This window comes from Anopheles gambiae, chromosome X, assembly GCF_943734735.2.
Source record: "Anopheles gambiae chromosome X, idAnoGambNW_F1_1, whole genome shotgun sequence".
NCBI lineage: Eukaryota > Metazoa > Arthropoda > Insecta > Diptera > Culicidae > Anopheles > Anopheles gambiae.
The window spans coordinates 5,717,551-5,736,821 of record NC_064600.1 but is presented as its reverse complement, the minus strand read 5'-3'; the positions used below and the strand labels follow the sequence as shown (position 1 = coordinate 5,736,821).

General features: G+C 46.1%; 1 protein-coding gene across 1 annotated transcript; it reads left to right on the top strand.

Annotated features, from left to right (window-relative positions):
* Window positions 1-1,407: 1,407 nt before the first annotated feature.
* Window positions 1,408-18,453, top strand: LOC1271944 (uncharacterized). The gene is made up of 6 exons (XM_061646871.1): window positions 1,408-2,136; window positions 2,762-2,889; window positions 2,975-3,308; window positions 4,639-6,634; window positions 6,728-6,802; window positions 14,688-18,453. The coding sequence occupies exons 1-6, from the start codon at window positions 2,100-2,102 to the stop codon at window positions 14,923-14,925; spliced, it is 2,808 nt and encodes a 935-aa protein (XP_061502855.1). The 5' UTR covers window positions 1,408-2,099; the 3' UTR covers window positions 14,926-18,453.
* The last annotated feature ends 818 nt before the right edge of the window (window positions 18,454-19,271 follow it).

Here is a 19,271-nt window from a genome sequence, read left to right as displayed (position 1 = left end):
ATTCGGATTTAGAGTTTGTCTATTCCAGTTCAGTGTTCCAAATGGCATTGCGGGGGTTTTTATCGTTTGGATTGCAGGCATTTCGTTAGATCCATCTATCAGAAGTGGTCCGAGTATAGTCCAGTTTAGTGGCCCAAATGACATTTCGAGGGTCTGTATCGTTGTAGTCCTTTCCATTAGTGGTCCGAGTGACACAGCGGGGGTCTGTATCGTTCCAGTTATCCAGTAAATTTATTTTTTTATTTCATACTCAATAACCCAAGCGTCATAGATTAAGCTTAAACGACTAGAACATCAAATATTGATAGAAAAAAACGAAGGCTCCAAAGCTCACTGCTTTGCTCATTAGATGGTGAATTACAACTCATCATTATATTGCTGTCCTTTTCTTGCAATGTGTTCCGATAAGCTTGATTTAATCATGCCCTATACAGCCTTCTAATTTTCCGAGCAAAAATCTATACGAATGGTCATGTGGTCAGATACATGGGTATCAACACCAACGACCATTCCTCAAACCTCACTTCATTCAGTTCTGGTGATACGAATTAGAGTTTAGTATTCCACCAACCGTATCGCCGTTCTAGTTCTAGCAATGCATAACTATGCGAAACCATACAACAGGACAGAGGGTAGGAGAAAGCTCTCATAGTGAAAAAAGCTCCGCTGTGTGGCTATCCCACCAACAGATGGCGCCACCAGCTTTTTATGCTATTTTTACAATGCGTGAGTCGTTTGCCGTCTGCTAAACGAAGTATGTTTCCCGTTTAGGTTGAAAGCTTGAGCCGTTTAGAATCCGTTTTGTGGTCGTTTAGTGGAGTTGTGGCACTTGAGGTGTTTCTTTCGAACTCATCGCACTCCATTCCAGCAAGTAATGGAAAGCTTACATGCAACTACATGCAATTATAATAGGAGCTTGATGGGTTCGCTACTGAAGACTGCGACAGCGACGATCTCGGTTCGTGTATTTCCAGCCTCATACGGACGTCACACGAAGCGTAAACTTTGGCATAAACTGGATTTCAGCCATACAACCCTGAAATCTTTTGACAGGAAGTTTCTCTCCCATACAAATCAAGCGTAAACTTTTTGAGTTTACGCCTCGTGTGACGTCCGTATCATAATTGTGGTTTGTGTCACTTCCGTGGCCTCGCGCCTATTTATTCAACACTCGCGGATATGAAGGTTATGTTTTTTGTTTTGTTTTGTTGAATAGGACTTGCACAATTGAATTAATACATAATCACGCTCGAGTCATACCCACATCGTCTTATAACCTAAACACATCGCCAGAAGTCTCTATAAAACAAAAAAAAAACAACATCAAACACCCATCGTTTGGCTCGGTGAACATTTTGTCCAAGAAGTGAGCCCGCAGCTATACCGCATCCTGACAGCGCCTTCACACGGCACAAATGTGTCTCTGTGTGTGTGCGTAGCTGTCAGTCGGGGTCTTGTTTGTAGAAAATCGCCCTCGAGCATCAAAAGGCGAACGAAACGAAAGCGAGGAAGGCAGACAAGGCAGGCAGACAGTGCGAGGAGCAAAAAGAAAAGAAACCAGCAACCAGCAAGAACGTTCACCGAGCGATTCCGTCTCGGCAAGTCCGAAAATAAAGACCGAAAATTCCTGTGCCCAGCGACGAGCGTGGCACGGTTGCAGCGCACACAACCAGGTCCGCAGTGTAGCAAAAGACACACACTCAAAAAAAAAACCCCGTTCGGGAGTCGGAGGAGGCAAACAGTAAAAAAACAAAAAAGCCTTCCCCAGTTCCCCTCGATCGTGCACAAGGGGGGACAGGCGCTGGTGGCTGGTGGGTGTCGAGGAGCATCCTCGTGTGTCTCGAAAAAGTCGCGCGTGTTCTCGGGGATTTTGTGTGCACGAATGATTGCACCCAGGGCCCGTTCGTCCGGCCTCGGAAACGCGCGTACGACAATCGACGTCGCCGAGAAGGCATTGACTTGCTTCCGCTGCAGTGCGCGAGGTCCCCGGGACGACTAGGACAGTATTGCGTGTGTGTGCGTGTGTGTGTGTGTGCGTGTAATAACAGTGCCTCCCCCCCCGCAAGTGCAAGGGTGCCCTCGCGCCGCTCCATTAGGATATGGCATCGGTCGCTCGGAAGCTGCCATCGAAACTATGTGAGTGTATGTGTGTGTGAGAGAAGATGGCAGAAGGGAAGGGGAACGGGGTGGGGTTTTTTACCAGAGCGGGGCAGCAGTAGTGGGCACATCTGTTCGCAAAACCGGTGGTTCCGTGGTGTCGTGACGCGGCCCTTCCGCTTTCCTTTGTCGAGCGGGCGCAGCTGTGCGATGCAAAACACCACCCCGGGGAGAAACCACCACCCCCGGAAAAGGGTGGAAAATTTCCTCGATCAAAATCAAACCATCCCTGCCAGCCCGCGCGCCCGTGCGAAGAAGCATCTCCTCGATCAACACACCCTCACGCCACGGGGTCTGGCCTCCATCGCACGAGCTCGTCATACGATACCGACATGGTGTGTGTGTGTTGGTGCAGCGCGCGTACCAAGGTTATGTGCCTCTGTACCAAATTAGGCATAATGGTCGGAACGATTGAACGACACACCGTCTCTGCTCCTACTCCAAGACGGAACCCGATGCTCTACTCGAGGGACAAATCCCCACCCCTATTCGGCAACATTGTTTTCTGGGGGGAATGATTGCTTCTTTTACTAAACATTTTTACTAATTTATGTTTTTTTATGTTCTCCCTCTCCATTTAAACGCTTATTTCCACCCGGCGCAGATGCTATCCAAGCCCATAGCAGCAAAGTAACATGCCTGGATATTGGGGAGACGGGACGCGTGCTGGTCACCGGAGGGCAAGATCGAAACATAAAGCTATGGACGTTCGGTGACGAAAAGTGTTTTATGGTAAGCCAGTCGGACCAGTCGGACGTGTGTCTCTTTATTAACTTGCTGTCGCTGTCGTTTACTCTTGCACGCGCACCATCTCCAGACCCTGCCCGGGCACAACTCGTCGATCGATTGCGTAAAGTTTGCCTACTCGGATGACTTCGTCTACTCCGCGGACGATACCGGCGTGATCAAGCGCTGGAACCTGAACGCGTCCGACTCGATCTCACTGTTCGGGCACATGAAGAGCGTGCGGACGCTCGACTTCTACCCGTACAGCGACTCGTACCTGGTGTCCGGCAGCAACGACACGTCCATCCGGCTGTGGGACGTGCGCGAGAAGGTGTGCATCAAGCGGTACCGGGGCCACATGTCGCACGTCAACTCGGTCAAATTCTCGCCCGACGGTTCGTGGATCGCTTCCGCCGGCGCTGAAGGTGGGTGTTTTGCATGAAACGAGCATAGTGGGGCGAGCTCGGAATCGGATTGCTACCCGATGCCGATTCCGGGTGCGGAAGCAATTCCGGAGCCGATTCCACTGCTGAAACCGATTTTGATTCCGGAGCCGATTCCCAAGATGGCTCGGGATTAAAATCGGCTCCGGAATCGGAATCGACCTGGGAAACGCTATTTGTTCTGGTAATGGAATGAGAATTGACTTCAGGATTAGAATTAGCTCCGGAATGAGAATCAGTTCTAGTGATGGGTAAAGTTGGCAAAAATCCGGAAGGTAGGTCCGCCCAGTATTGTTCGTAGTCAATCGGAATCGTCCGTAATCGGAATCATCTGGAGTCGTCCGGAGTCGGCTTTAGAAACAAAGGCCTGCATACGAAGTGCCCGCGCAAAGCAAAGGACAGAAAAAACACAACGAAATTAAATATCTGTCACAAGCACATTACACGGGATGGCTCCTGCTGACTCCGACCGACTCGGATTCCAGTCGACTCCGATCAACTCTGGGCGACTCCGACTCCGGACGACTCCGACACCGAAGTATTCGGTGATATGATCGGAGTCAGATCGGACTTGATTCCAGATTTTTGCCAACGGCCGACTCAGGACGACTCCGTACAACTCTGAACGACTCTGGACGGTTCCGAACGACTCCGGGCGATCAGCAGATTAGTAATCAGTTCTAGAATTGAAATAAGGAGTTTCAGAAGCGAAATCAGTCCGGGAATCTCCATGAGAATGGATTGTTTAAAAGTAAATTTTGTTTTTTTTTTTTTGCGGCTATCAATATCATCATTGGATCAATATCAATATCATCAATAGGATCATTGGACCCAAACGCCTATTCCTATGGAGATGCCGAAACCGATTCCGTTTCGAAGCTAATTCTGATTTTGGAGCCAATCCCGATGCCGGATCCGATTTTGATTCCGAAGCCAATTCTAGAACCGATTCCGGAACCGATTCCAAAGCCGTTTCCGGAACCATTTCCGGGGCCGATTCCGGAATCGTTTCCGGAAACTGATTCCGGGCCTACTAGCCGGAATTGATTCCGACGAAATCCTGATTTTTCCCATCACTAATCCAAACGTGTATGCCGAAACCAACTCTGATTTCGAAGGCAATTCTGGTTTCGGAGCGAATTTCGATTCCGGAGCCGATTCCGGAATCGATTCCAGAGAACTTCTAGCTGGAATCGATTCCGCCGATTAAACTTAAACTTTCCCATCACTACATGAAACAGAGGACAAGAAAACAGAAAAGAAATCTCACACCTAAACTACTTCTTTGCTCTTGCCGCGTTTGTGTTTGCAGGAAGCGTCATCATATGGGACATTCGGATGAGCAAGCTGTTTATGGAGTTTACCGAGCGGCAGACACCGGCCACCTGCGTCAAGTACCATCCGACCGATCTGCTGATGGCGGCCGGCCGCAGCGACGGCACCGTTGACCTGTACGATCTCGAGAAGCGCCAGCTGATCACGCAAACGCCCGGCGCGGGCGGTGGCGGGGGAGCAGGAGCTGGCGGAGGGGGTGGCGGTGGCGGCCAACCGGTACGGTGCGTCACGTTCGACGAGAGCGGCAAGTGTCTGCTGGTCGGGACGGCCGCCGGCATTACCGTGGTCGGATGGGAACCGGACCGCGAGTACGACCGGATCGACTCGAACTGGTGCCAGCTGGGCGACATGAAGATTGCCGGCACGAAGCTGCTGTTCGGCACGTACGAGGACGCGTCGGTCACGATCCATGCCGTGCCGCTCGGGCAGCTGCGCGCGTTCTACAACCCGCAGAACCCGCAGCCGCCCACGTTCACCCACAACCAGACGTCGCGCAAAAGCTTCAGCAGGGGCAGCGGCAAGGTGCGGCTGTCGATCGGTGGCGGTGCGGGCGGTGGCCCATCTGCCGGACACTCCCCGGACGCGGGCCAGGACGGGGAGCTGGGCAGCGGCAACGGGGGTGGCATGTCGCCCAACTTGAACATCGAAATGATCGACGAGGAGGACGCCACGTACGCCGGGGGCAGTGCGTTCGAGTTCGATGTGCCGGCCGGCCACCCCAAATGCTCGCTGGAAGCGATGGGCAATGGGGGTGGTGGCAGCACCGTTGCAGCTGGGGGTGTGCCGGCCGTCCCTACCGACATCCCAGCATTCCCGGCGGGACCGGGGGAGGGTGTGGGCGGGCCGGCCACCGTCCCGCTCGTTAACAGCCACTATCTGGTGCGGGAAGAGATGCACATGTACAATCTGAACACGCTCGACTACTACCCGCTGCCGAAGGGCCACGTGCCGGAGCCGGAAAAGGAAGACTTCCCGGTAAACAATGCGCAGCCGCCGGATTACGCACCCAAGAGCGCCACCCAGCCCGGAACGGCCGGGTACGTGAACGGGGGCAGCGTCGGTGGCGGTGGACCGGCCGCGGGCAAGGTCACTAGTCGGGTGAGCGCGTCCGGGCGCGCGTCCGCCAGCGGCGGAACGGACCAGCGCCGGCCGGGCAGCATTCACGGCGGGGTGGGGCACAGCCGCTCGGCCGGCAATCTGGTGCGCCGGCTGGCCACCTCGAAAAGCACGCTCGAGCTCAACAAGCTGCCCTTGAACGAGACGTTCGCGTTCAAGAAGCCGATCAGCCGGGGCAGCTCCCCGATCCGGCACCAGCAGGCGCACGCACCGCCGTACCACGGGTCCGGCTCGAGCTCGAGCAAGATACAGCGCAGCGAAAGCAGCGCCCTGATTACGACCAATGCGGCCGCCTCCCTGCGCAATGGCGGCGCTACCAATGGCGGCGGCGGGCCGGCACGGTCGCAGCACAACGCGAACGTGAAGGTGCAGATCCTCACCAAGCCGGTACGGTCGAAGACGTCGCTCGATATTCGCCACCACGCTGGACGTACCACGGCGGCGGCTGGCGGCGCAGAAGCACCATCCGGACCGGCGAGTGGACTTTACGGTTCGCAGCGCGGTGGTGGTGGTGGTGGAGCGATGCACGGTGCCGGCGGTGGCATCGACGCACTGATGATGGACTACGGCAGCGCCAGCGGTAATGTGAACGCGCTGATGCTGGACCAAGCGACCGCCTCCGCCACCATCTTGCGGTACGGCGGCGGGCACGAGAGCTCGAGCATGGAGTACGAGATACAGGTGTTGCGCAACGAGCACGACACGACGCTGCAGGCGCTCTGCAACCGTACCGCGCTGCTGTCCGCGATCCGCAACTACACCAAGTCGGGCGACGTTACCGGCGCGCTCAAGGTGGCGGTGCGGATGAACGATCAGCACATACTGGTCGACGTGCTGGGCGCGATACTGGAGAAAACGTAAGTGCCGGGCAAGATGGTGTATTGTTGCTTTTTTGTGTTGTACATTCTGTTTGCTAATGCTGTTTTGTATGATTATTTTTTTGGTTGCAGCTCGCAGTGGACGCTTGACATGTGCGTGCTCTTACTGCCAAAGGTGTACGATCTATTACAAAGCGAGTATAAGTTGTAAGTATTGTTTTTTTTCCTTCCAATAATGTAACCTCTCGCTTTCTGCTTTTTCCGCTTAAAGTGGCCCATCAAGTTAGCGAGTAAAAGTGAATCTGACCCTTCGTATCGAGAAATGATTGTCAAGGCATGTGTTCTAAATAGCAAAACGAAGGTTGATCCTATATTTTTTTGTATTTTTTTGAATTGAAAGATTTGAACAATGGAAAAAATGTACCTCTAATGATCTCATTCATTGAGAGTAACAGAGCAAAAGTTTCTTTTAAATTTAACTTAAACGCTTCGCAATAACAGTACAGTAAAATCTGGAACAAAGATTATCATTATAAGAAAAGACAAAATAAAACGATTGGACCAATCACATGCTTGGTGACATTTTGTTTAGCACCCAACCCTTGATCACTCACTTGGTCATATTGGTCATATGGCCATATGGTCATATGGTCATATGGTCATATACTCCCAATGATGCGACATTCTAGGGACATACTGGGCGTCTGTCTGCTTTGTGTACAGTAGAGCTCGTGACGCTGACATGATTTTGTTTTGGACGAAATTTGTCACGATTATGTCAGTGACATTTTGCAGAACATAGTCACTGACCAAGCGGTGATCGCAAACATGTCACATGTGAAGCATGCATTGGTCGCACTAATCGTTTTGAGTATCACGTCTGGGCATCACAATTGAGTACGTGACGCTGACATGGATTTTGTTTTAGTCAGATTTTTTTTATGACATTGACAGCTACATTTTGCAGCACTGGGTACAATAATAGTGTCAATTTGGTAACAATTTGCTTGAAGTATTGAAGTCTCTACCTATTTTTAGTTCAGTGACAATGAAGTATTTATTAATTTTGAGCATTGTTTAACATCTGTAGTTATGTTTCCTAGGGGGGCCATTGCTATCATATATGATAGCCAGGGTTTACTGATTTTAAATAATAATTTCTTCAATAACATAAGGCATATTATCATTAAATTTAGCTACAAGATAAACAAAAAAGCTAAATGACCTTATTATGAATATCGTTTTCACATTCATAATAAGCATAAGATTCGGCATAAGACTGTTCCATACTCGAATTAATGATCAGAACGAAACATAAAAACAACAAGAAAAAAGGCCATTTAAATTCATTATTTTTATCGCTTTTTAGTTTGATGATATGCATAATAATATTTCCCACACCTCACATCACTTTTTTTTTTGTTTCGATGATTCCCACACCTTTCTACATCACATGTGATAGCCATAAATGTAAAAATGTAAACATAAAGTGCTACGACGGCCCCCAGGGAAACATAAACAAAATTGTGCTGGTGGTACTCAAAGCAGTTCAAAGCTAACAGTGTGTTTATTATACCAATTCTCAACATTCAAGTGCCATGTGAGACATGTGTTAGTGACATGTGACATTATGTTTGTTAAGAAAAGCACAAGATACGAAAAGTGATATTTTTGTCATCTAGTTCCTTGAATGCAGGGTTCCATCCATAATTCAAAATATTGGCACATTTTCGAATCAAAAAAGTGTCCTGCAGTTTTGAGATACATACTTTGGGATGCAATCCCTGCAACTCAACTAGACTTTTTGGCGTTCGATTAAAAAAAACCATCCAAAATTCTAATAGCATTCGAGCAATATAATAAGCTCGTTTGGAATCGAATTGGAAAATGTAATTCTTCAATGGCACACAAATTTTGCAATCCCTTTTGTTTTTTTTTGTATTCAGAAGAAATAATCAGACCATAATGCTATTTACATTTTTTTGTAATAATATTTTTTTGACATTTCCAATTCAGCTTCAGATGTTGCACACTACAGTTTAAAATATAGCTATCTTTAAAAAATCGGTATAAATTCATCTCCACTTTTACTAAAAAAAAAAATAAACGTATATTTTTACATTCCAATGGAAGAATTATGCGTTTAGTTGATGGTGTTGCCCATCTTATCTAAAACAGTTGGCGCCACTTTCTTGCTTTTACATTGACCGTCATGTTTCCAACAGCCCGAACAATATACCGATTTTGTCAAAGGATAAAGTGAGTCCTCGCACAGCAAAATGATTCCAACTGGTGTTGTTTATGCAACACTTTTAAACGCCTAACGCGTCGCGATGTACGTCCCCAATTCGACACATTTCTAGCAAAATGAAACAATATTTTTAGACAAAACTACGACAAAAATTGCATCCTTCGTACAGTGACTTTTGTTAACAGTGTGACGGCTAAGGCAGTATCTTCAATAACGCATGCATTTAATGGATCTTTGTCGTTGACAGTTTGGGGGTATTTTCTCCGTATGTAAAATACCTTTGCGTGTGCATGCTCAGTTGGGGCAATCTAATATTTTTTTGGAAAAGAAAGATTTTGTGGTTATGCACAATAATAAGTATTAAAACAAAACTATGTGGCTCATTCTATTCTATTACTCGATTTGAGTCGAGAAATGTGACTCGATTGCTCTTTGCAATATGCTTGTTGTTGGAAAATCAATCCAACCAACGCTCGGAGAAGACTTTAAAATATGCTTATAAACTTAGAACGTTTGCCAACAAGTAAGAAACTTATGGATAAGTAAGTAAGATAACTTATAGCAAATAAAATGCTATATTCTTATTGGTCTATTAAATTTGGTTTGATTTTCGTTTAAATGACATTTCCTTAATTAATTGCAACACACATCATGATTAAATTTTTCATAGCTAGCAAACCTATATATTTTACTTCAAAACTGCCGCAACATCGATTTCGATCCATTTCCCGCTACGGGCTTGGTTTCGAAACAGGCTTGAATCGACTTGGGAATCGAAAGAACGCGTAGACGCTTTCGGGGATAAAGCTTCTACTCTCCAAACTTGACATTCCTACAATTTATGAAAACCTCGAAACCGCATTTCGGAGCGAGAGCGAGCTTAGAAGCAAAGTAGATCTAATTTCCTTAGCAATATTCATCTCGACATCTCTATTGCCGGTATAGCAAGAGCCTGTATACGATGGCATATATCATATAACATGTGGTGGGTATGCTCGACAGCGATGAACTAAAACTGCAGTGCCACCGGCTCTGGCCTCAAAGAATTGCCAATTATTATATAAAATTTAAAAAATAAAACCATCGCGTAAACGCGTTTAAATTAATTTATCTAATTATTTTTTCTGTTACGATTGCATTCGCGTTGAAATTGGGATGTCAGCATGAAATGGGGAAAACACCAGTTTAATGAAAGATTTTACTCTAGAGATCGTTGCAATTTACTAGGGGAATAGAATATCCTTTTATTTGCTCTGTTGTTTGCACTTTGTTGCAATTAATTTTCTTTGGAATATCATCATAAATCAAGATTTGACATTCACTCGATCGATAAACCTTAATGTGGTACACCTATTCCTGATAGCCATGTGATAGCCCTTAAGTGGCTACACTAAAAAGTAACTAGAGTTAATGCGACACAAAAACAAGATGCAGGAATTAACAGTTACAGGGAAAATTCTCTGATGTGAACCTTCAAGGGACCGTCCGCTTAGAGATATATTCATGTTGAAGAAAACTAATGAAGATGTTGCTATGAAATATCTAAGAAACCACGCGAAAAACATGACATCCTTTGACCAATTTTTGTTAGAATTGTTACCTAAAATTTCATTTTTCGGAATTCAGAATTTCTGCTGCCAAATCACATATGCAGCTTGAAGGATATTCGCCTTAGGGTGACATTAATCTTGAAGAGACAAACAAATTAGAGAATATGACGCGGGGCCGTCAAAATGTTCATCTTGAAGAAACAATTCATTTTGAAGCGACTGCACCTCAGAGAAATTTCACTGTTTCACTGTTAATAACTGTTTAAATTCTTCAATACAACGGACTGCAGTGTTGCAATTAATTAGTGATTTACGACGGGAAGTCATACATTAGGGAATATTTTTAGGCTAATATTTGGGCCAGAGATATTTGGACCAATTATGTGAGTCAATCGGTCGGTATTAATACAAATCGGTATTATACAAACTTGTAAGTGATTTCTCTATTTTTTCCGGCTCATAATAGAATATCAGCATTTTTGACACATTTCTCCAACACTCGATAATTGGTCCAAAAATTTCGGTTTGTTTGGAATGGGTTTGTTTGACACTTTTCCGTTTGACTATTGATTTAAAGTTTTTACACCACCATAGACATTCTTTAATTAAATTTAGCTTCTGTTGTATGGAAAAAATCTTCTATTTTAGCTTATTTACAGCACCGCACATTTATTGCAAAATCTGCAAACCAACCATTTGCGTTGCTTCCTCATGCACCAACTGTCCGTCCGGCGGCAGCAGTACGCCATTGCAAAAACTGCGGCGCGCGCCGACAGGAAGGACGCAGCGGCGAGAAGGAGGAGGAGGCCCCCGTTTCGAAGGCTATTATTTTACCCAGGGCCGTTGGCAGCCCAGCCCAGTGCGCAAACGAGGAAGTCGCACATGATGCGATTAGGATCTTTCGTACCTTTTTTGTTCCCCGCTCCTCCCCCCTCCCCACCCCACCTCTTCCATGCGTAGCGTAATCCCTTTACCGTGTCGTTGTCAGATCATGCTGATAGAGATTTTCTTCACTTTTTGCACGTTAAATGTGTTTAACAGAAGAACATTAGAGAAAAAAAAAATAGAAGCACCAACAACAACAGAGCCCTTCAAACGATCTCGTCACGCGGAGAAAAGTGTGTGTGTGTAAATGTGATATTGTTACCGTTACCGGTTTGCTGGTAGAAGATGGCACTCTGACGGGAGGCGAGCGAGCATCCCGCTTTTCCCGACCGTACCGACTATCGAGCTTCTCCTCCTTTTCCGCTCTCTCCCGCTCTTCTCTCCGTTCGCATCCCGCGCAAAACCGACAGAGGACCGCCGTTTCGGGTTTGTCGCGCGGCCACAAACTACGAACGGGGAGGGGTCACGCACAGCCGTGCGTGCACGTGGAAGAAGAAGAAGCCGAAGACAACGACAACGAAAAAGAAACCCCCCGCCGTCATCCCGGTTTGCGTTTTGATTTGCGGAAAGCCGCTCGGTTGCTGCGCGGCGCAAAGCATGAGGGCCGTCCCTTCGGCACCCGAATTTTCCCCCTTTTCAGTATTATTATTACTGTTGCCATACACACGGGGGGAGTGGTTTTCCCCTGCTTGTTGCAAGGGGTGGCCGAAGGTGGTTGGCCGTTGCAGGACGAGAGGCGGCGGTGTAGCGTAGCGTGTTACATTATTAGCGATGAAGTGCGATGGCGATTAGTTGTGGAAATGTGGCACCGTTGTGGTGGTGGTGGTGGTGGTGGTGCGCGTTTGGTAGGGAAACCCGTTTTCTTTTTTTTTCTCTCTGGTCCCCGCGCGCAAAAGCGGGGCATTACAATTGAGCCGCTTTTCCACGTTGCTTAAACCACGTCTTTGTTTATCAAAATTTTCTTTTAGGAAATGCTTGTGTGTGTGTGTGTCTGGGTGCGCATTCAATGCCGAAATGACGCTTGCTGCAGCAGTGAGAAGATGGATGAGAAGGACATAGACGGGGAAAAACTCGGTTTATTATGATTTATATACCCACCAGTGCTGCAAAATGTCACTGTCAATGTCATAAAAAAAATCTGATGTCAGCATCACGTACTCAATTGTGATGACCAGAGGTGATACTCAAAACGATTGGTGTGACCATGCTACGTGACATTTTTACAACCAACGCTGATGTCAGCTTCTATGTCATGACTTTTTTTTTACTGTGATCAGTTCTGCAAAATATCACCGACATAGTCATGACAAATGCCGGCTGAAACAAAATCATGTCAGCGTCACGTGCTCTACTGTGATGATCAGAGGTGATTCTCAAACAGTTGGTGCGTCCATCACACACGCTTGGCGACATTTTATGCAATCAACTCCTGGTCAGTCACTTGGTCGCGACATTTTCCGTCGCTGATCATCACGATAGTCATGGGTCAGATATGCGGTGCATGCGAATGGTCCCAAGAAACAAAAAGAGCAGACAGAGCGAGAAAGAATGCTCAGTTTGTTTGCTTGGGGACCACACGCGAAGTATATTCCAAGAATGTCGTGATTATCACCGACAGAAAATGTCATGACCAACTGAGTGACCAAGAATTGGGAGCTGCCAAAAATGTACCACCAAGCATGTGATTGATGCTCCAACTGTATGAGGCTCACCTCCTGATCATCACAGTTGTGTACGTGAGCTGAATTGAACTTCGTTGCAGTCATGTCAGCACTGTTCACAGCCAGAAAAAGTCATGATTATGCTTGCGCCGGCATTAAGCTCAGCTTGTCAGTCAGAGTATCGCGATTGACGCATGTCGTCATGTCATGACGCACTTTCATTGAGTATCAGCAATGAACATGAACGTGACGCGCATGCCATTTTGCTGCACTGATACCCATCCTGCCGCGTCTTGCCGTCCAGCGATGCGTAAAAGTAGACACACACCCAGCGGCAGGAACCATAAACCGAAGGACATTACTCGCGCTAAAACGGAGCACGCGAACAACAAACGGCTGGCTGGAGATGGTAACCGGCACAAAAAAATTGCGCCTCTCCACAACAGTGTGAAGTGTGTCCCGATAGTTCACTCTCAGCAAATGGGAACAGCATCATCGTCCTCCCCCCCAGCATGACATTAATATTAATAAGTCTGTGCGCGTCTGCTGCATGCACCATTGACATTTTGCAGGCTATGGCGACCGACCGACGGACCGACCGGGAGCGAGTAACGCTCCCCTACCTCTTCTCTGGCCCAGTGTTGCGTCCAACCTGCGCCGTCATTTTGTACCGAGTGCTGCTGCAGCCCTTCCGTGGCAGTTTTGGCGATGGGAAGATTATGAAAAGTATCTATTACCACCCCCCGGCCCCGGCCTCACAGACGCAATCAGACGCCGAGGGGCGACAAGCATTGATTCTTTGCCAGTCGTTAAACGGAGAGAGCGAGAGAGAGAGCGAATTGGATGGAAACGGTAGTGAGGGGGAGGTGGGCAGGACGATAAAAGTAGATATGATTTTGTTTTTACCATGTCTGCGCCCGAAAATATGTCCTTTTTTGCCCTATGTTTTGTGTCCCCGCGCCGTTGCCCTCTTTCCCGCTGCAATCAATGCACACACACACGCACACACACATAGACATACTTATTTTGCAACCGTTAGGCACCGCCGTGCGTCTCCGGCCGCGTGCAGATTGTTGCAGTAATGGCGCAGTTAGCGCGCGCAATCGAACACGCTGCCACACCGGGGCCTGGTGAAGCGACGGGCTTCGCGTGTCGTGGCTCCCTGTGTGACTGGGTGTGGGGAGGGGGGGGGGGGGGGTTTGACGGGAGAAGCTGTTGTTTTCGGTGCGCATCGGGCCAAATTGTGCCACGATCGGTTTCATTGCCGCTCTCCGACAGCAGAGCGAGCGAGATCGAGCTTGCCTTGTGCATCAACAATATCAAATTACGCCATCTCGCCCAGGGGTTGACACGGAAAGGGGACACACAAAATCCTGGACCGAATCAAACAAAAAAAAAAAAAAGACGGAAGGAAAGGTTGCTTGCACGCCCGTGCGCGCGTGTGTGTGTGAAATGTATGTTTGACAACGTAATTTGATGTATATATGCTTCGCCCCGGAACAGATGTGATTTTTTTTTTTTATTTTGGTTTTCGTTGTTGCTTTTCCGCTTTACTTTTATTATTTGTTTATTTATTCTTTGGCGACCCGCCGTGGAAATGGAACACAAAATGGAAGTGCTTGAAAATGGCGCACCTTTTTTTTCGTGTTTGTTTCGAAAGAGTGGCGAAAGAGTGGATGCAATTGCAAATCTCCCCCTACCGTTTCTAATGTATCTGTATCTGTCTTTTTTTTTTTCTTTGCCAGCCACTGCACCCGGGCCTGCGATACGCTGCGCGTCATCCTGTCCACCTTTCTGCCGGTGATACGCGAAAACACCGACCCGTGGGGCGCCTGCACGATCGGCGTGGACGTCAGCCGGGAGGAGCGGCAGAGCAAGTGTCTCGAGTGCAAGAACTGGCTGCTGCGGATACGCTGCCTGCCGGAAAACCCCAAGATGGGCAGCAACCTGCAGCAGCTCCAGAACATGATAGTGGACATCTGATAGACGGTGGTGGTGGTGGTGGCGGCGGTGTCACCACTAGCCCCGCCACTCGCCGTTTATCTCTTCTTCCCCTGCCAGCGCCCGAAAGGAGCACCGTGCTATGGAGCAGCAGCAGCAGCAGCAGCACCAGCAGCAGCAGCAGCAGCAGCAGCAGCAGCAGCGTGATTATCTCATGACCGCAAAATCGTTTAACATTATTTGCCGTCCTAGTGATAGAGTTGAGTGTGTGTGTGCGCGCGTTTTGTCTGTGTGTGATGTGGTTTTAGACACTCACCAGCACCAGGGTTCAGGGCAGCCGAGATAGTGTGGTTCGTTTTAACGGCGCAAAGGCCGCCTTCACGTTGGTGGAAACCAATTTTAAACGCAAAAAAAAACAAAAAAAAAGTCACTAGTAGCTGCGGCAAGCTTTCAAAAAGCGTTGTGCCTGTACGCTGCATGGATTGCAACGTCCTAGAAATTCCCCCGCACTGATGGCACCATGGTTCCAATTTCCCGATTTTCATTAGAATTTCAAGGCCGTTAGCCGTCTGGTTTTCTGTTTTTGTGTCTGTATTTTATTTAATTTTTTAATTTGTTTTGTTTTTATTGGTCTTCTTAGCGCCTTTCTTGTTTTCCTTGTTGTCCCTTTGACTTTACTAACTGTGTATACCCCCCCCCCTCCCCCTGTATCACAAAATCAAAAGCAAAAAGGGAAAAAAACGACTGTAATTTAAACGTAAGGCACCAATTGCATTTCGGCCGGCACTACTCCGTTCCAATTAAATCCCATTCCCATTTACAATTAGAATAAAGCGCTCGCATTTTTGCCTATTTTCTTCCTCCTCCTACTACTATCAGTAGCGCGTGTGCGTGTGATAGGTGGACACGTTTTGGAGTCGGCTCGTGTGTGTGCGTGTGTGTTTTTTTTTGTTAAATCCCACCCACTCCTACACCTCCTACAGCCAGCAACCAAGTTTGCTTTCGGTTCTGGCTCTACTACCGCTACTCTAATAAGACTGATGATCCCGTGTTTGCCGTGCTGGTCTGGAGGCAGAATGGTTGGGGGTGAGGTAGGGAAACGCTTTTTTTTTAAACTATTGATTGCTTGAAGCTGCACCTGATGCAAACTAATAATGATAAAAATAACATTAATATAAATAATAATAAAACGATGAAGAAAGTAACATGTACAGCGAGCGAGAGCTGCTAAAAAACGTTTTACGATTCCTTGCACTAGGCTGCCCTTGGTTGCCTTTGTTTATTGTGCCGTTTTGACGAGAGAGAGAGAGAGAGTGGGAAAGAATGCGCAATATGGGCGGCAAATAAAAGTGAAAAACATAACCTAATCAAACCGTGACTGTAAAGTAATGTGTATAAGTTAACATTAACCGCAACAAAAATCGATCGGCCACCACGATCGACCACAGAAGAGAAAGTGAGAGCAAGAGAGCATATATATTTAAGTAGCGACAGCAGAAGGACGAGCATTTTAATACGAGAAAGTTATAGAAAGAGAGAGAGAGAGAAAGAGAGAAAAAAAACAATCGAAAACGAAAGCATGAGCGTGCGTGTGTAGCGATCGGCACTAACCAAAAAACACTAGTTTTATCTACCTTTTTTTCGTTTGTTTGTTTGTTTTAATAGCTGCATGCCTAAAAAAACACAGCGTAGTCATATTAGGTACGGTTTTGCTGCGCGCGAAAGAGAGAGGATCACGGTTGGCGGAGGAGAAGAAGAAGAAGAAAAAAAGAGAAGAAGAAGAAGAAGAAGAAGAAGAAGAAGAAGAAGAAGAAGAAGAAGAAGAAGAAAAAGAAAAAGAAGAAGAAAAAGAAGAAGAAAAAGAAGAAGAAGAAGAAGAAGAAGAAGAAGAAGAAGAAGAAGAAGAAGAAAAATGAAAAAGAAAAGAAGAAGAAAAGAAGAAGAAAAGAAGAAGAAGAAGAAGAAGAACAAAAAGAACAAAAGAAGAAGAAGAAGAAGAAGAAGAAGAAGAAGAAGAAAAAGAAGAAGAAGAAGAAGAAGAAGAAGAAGAAGAAGAAGAGAACCTGCACGTACCGCTAGATAATTAGACAATAACACGGAGCAAGCAGCAGTAGCGAGTAGTGTAACATTACTAAACGAATGAGCAGCGTATGTTTTCTTTTCTCCTTAACAAATGTGTTAATCGTTGTGTTTATTTTAATCCGTTCTTCTTCTAAAGGTAGCAAGTGCAACCGTTTTGAGGCACACGACAACACACGAGTAAGTGCGCTGGGGAAGCGAAACCGGTGGGCAGTAAATTGTAGCGAAAATAAGCAACACGTGGTTGTGTAACGACAAGATAATCAGTTTTATAAAAACACACAGACAGTCGAAGGAGGAGAGTTAGAAAGATAGAGAGAGAGAGAGAGAGAGAGAGAGAGAGAGAGAGAGAGAGAGAGAGAGAGAGGATAGAATAGAACAAATGGAGCGGTAGAAGCTCTCCAAGCTCACAAATCGTCGTTATTTGCAAACGTAGCTCTAGTTTGCTTCGTTTCTTCGTTTTTTTTTATACACCCAACTAACCCAAGAGGAGAAAAGAAGAGAAGAGGAAGCTGCTCCCTTGCACACACCACCCAACCCACTGCACAATGTGTAAGGGATGTGGCGCACGACGGCGATACACTATTACGAACTTATTGGCCTTAAATAGACATATGTGTGTGTGTGTGCGTGTGGATTTTGTACTAAACTGCTCAATCAAACGAATACGACAAACAAACCGTATATTTAATACTCAACAGAGATATAAAAGAAAAAGTTATTCGAAAAACACACAAAAATGTTCACACAAAACAATATCGTGCCCGGAAAGGATCGAACACGGGGAGAGGAGGGTTAGGGAGTTTTAGGAGAGAAAAAAAAGAAAACCTTTAAACACACACCTACACAACCTAGCAGCAGTACCTTTTGAAGAGGTTTTGATGTATAAAATGTACAAATCGCTTTAACATAAACTTGCCTACACTGTAACAATAAAATTCATAAAATGAAGAGCAACAGTCCTAAATATTATCAAAGAAAAAAAAAAAGAAAACACGTATACACACATCCACATATATATATATATATATATATATATATATATATATATATATATATATATATACACGCATCCAAATGCGTTTGCCTTGTAGCATGAAATAGAGTAAAAAAAAACGAAACATTAAACAAAAACATAAAAACACAAGCAAAAACTCGCTCACACCTCCGCCCTCGCTCTAGTTTAGGCCTCGTTTTGATGGCTGATTTTAATCGGGCCTTACTTTTATTACAAATCAATTGCGCCGAATGGAATGAAACAAACAAACAAACAAACAAAAAACAGAACACAAAAAAAAAAACAAAAATCAAGCAAGGTGATATTCGACTCGATCGAAGCAAAAGCAAACGCGATATCAGAAAAGTGCACGTGATAAGCATAGTAGAGAAGCGAAAGCATATGCAAAATGAAAACAAACCCAAACACATACACACACATAACACATAATTAGATGATGAATAGGGGAACTGAAAACGAGCAGAAAAAAAAGCGCAAAAGAGCGACAAAGCTAACAAAAACACACATAAAACGACAAATTGCAGCGAAAAAAAGCCGCAGTTTTGCGACCGGTTTTAATTAAAAAAGATACAGTAATAAACGGGAGATGCAAATGCTAACTTAAAACAAAATCAAACAAAAAAAAAAAGAGTAGAACTTATTTCCTTTCATTGCTCGCATGCTTGCTTGGCGCCGGCCAAGAAGCGAAAGTTTAAAAGTGAATTAAACGGTACGAAACGAACACGAAACAAATGGAGCAGCAGCAGCCCCCCACGCTCCCCGGGAAAGTTAAATTGGATGCAGTTGTTTGCACACTCACTTCTAATTGAAAAACACGGAAAGGAGAAAGAAAGAAATAAATGAATCGCGCGCTGGTGTCTCCGAGGAGCGCTCCTTGGGATGATTTAATTTTAACGGACGGCAACGCGTCCGTTCAGCTTTCGCGGTGGCCAGCCCGTTTCGCCACTCCACCCTGCTTGGCTATTATCTAAATCGGCCAATAGAAGAAGAAGAAAGAAAGAAAAAAAAAACAACTATACAGCAAGTTGAAAAAAAGAATCATGACGTTTCCTTCCCTTTTTTTCAGTATTAAAACCGTCCTAATCCGTGACAATAATAATAATAATTAACAAGAACGAAAGCATAGAGGAATGGGGACGCAAGGCAAGCAAAAAACTGTAACGAGACGCAACAAAAAACACACACACACATAGACAGTGTATCATGGCCAAAAAATTGGGACGCGGCCCAAGAGGTTTGCCGCTAATCCGCTTAACGATGCTGCAGGCTTCTTCTACGGAAGTCGCGCTAA

What these genes read in the sequence shown, in the direction of transcription:
- LOC1271944 (XM_061646871.1), top strand. Translation starts at nt 2,100, where the DNA reads ATGGCATCGGTCGCTCGGAAGCTGCCATCGAAACTAT. An exon ending in GTGACGAAAAGTGTTTTATG is followed by an intron (nt 2,890 to 2,974) that starts GTAAGCCAGTCG and finishes CACCATCTCCAG; the next exon opens with ACCCTGCCCGGGCACAACTC. An exon ending in TTACAAAGCGAGTATAAGTT is followed by an intron (nt 6,803 to 14,687) that starts GTAAGTATTGTT and finishes TTTCTTTGCCAG; the next exon opens with CCACTGCACCCGGGCCTGCG.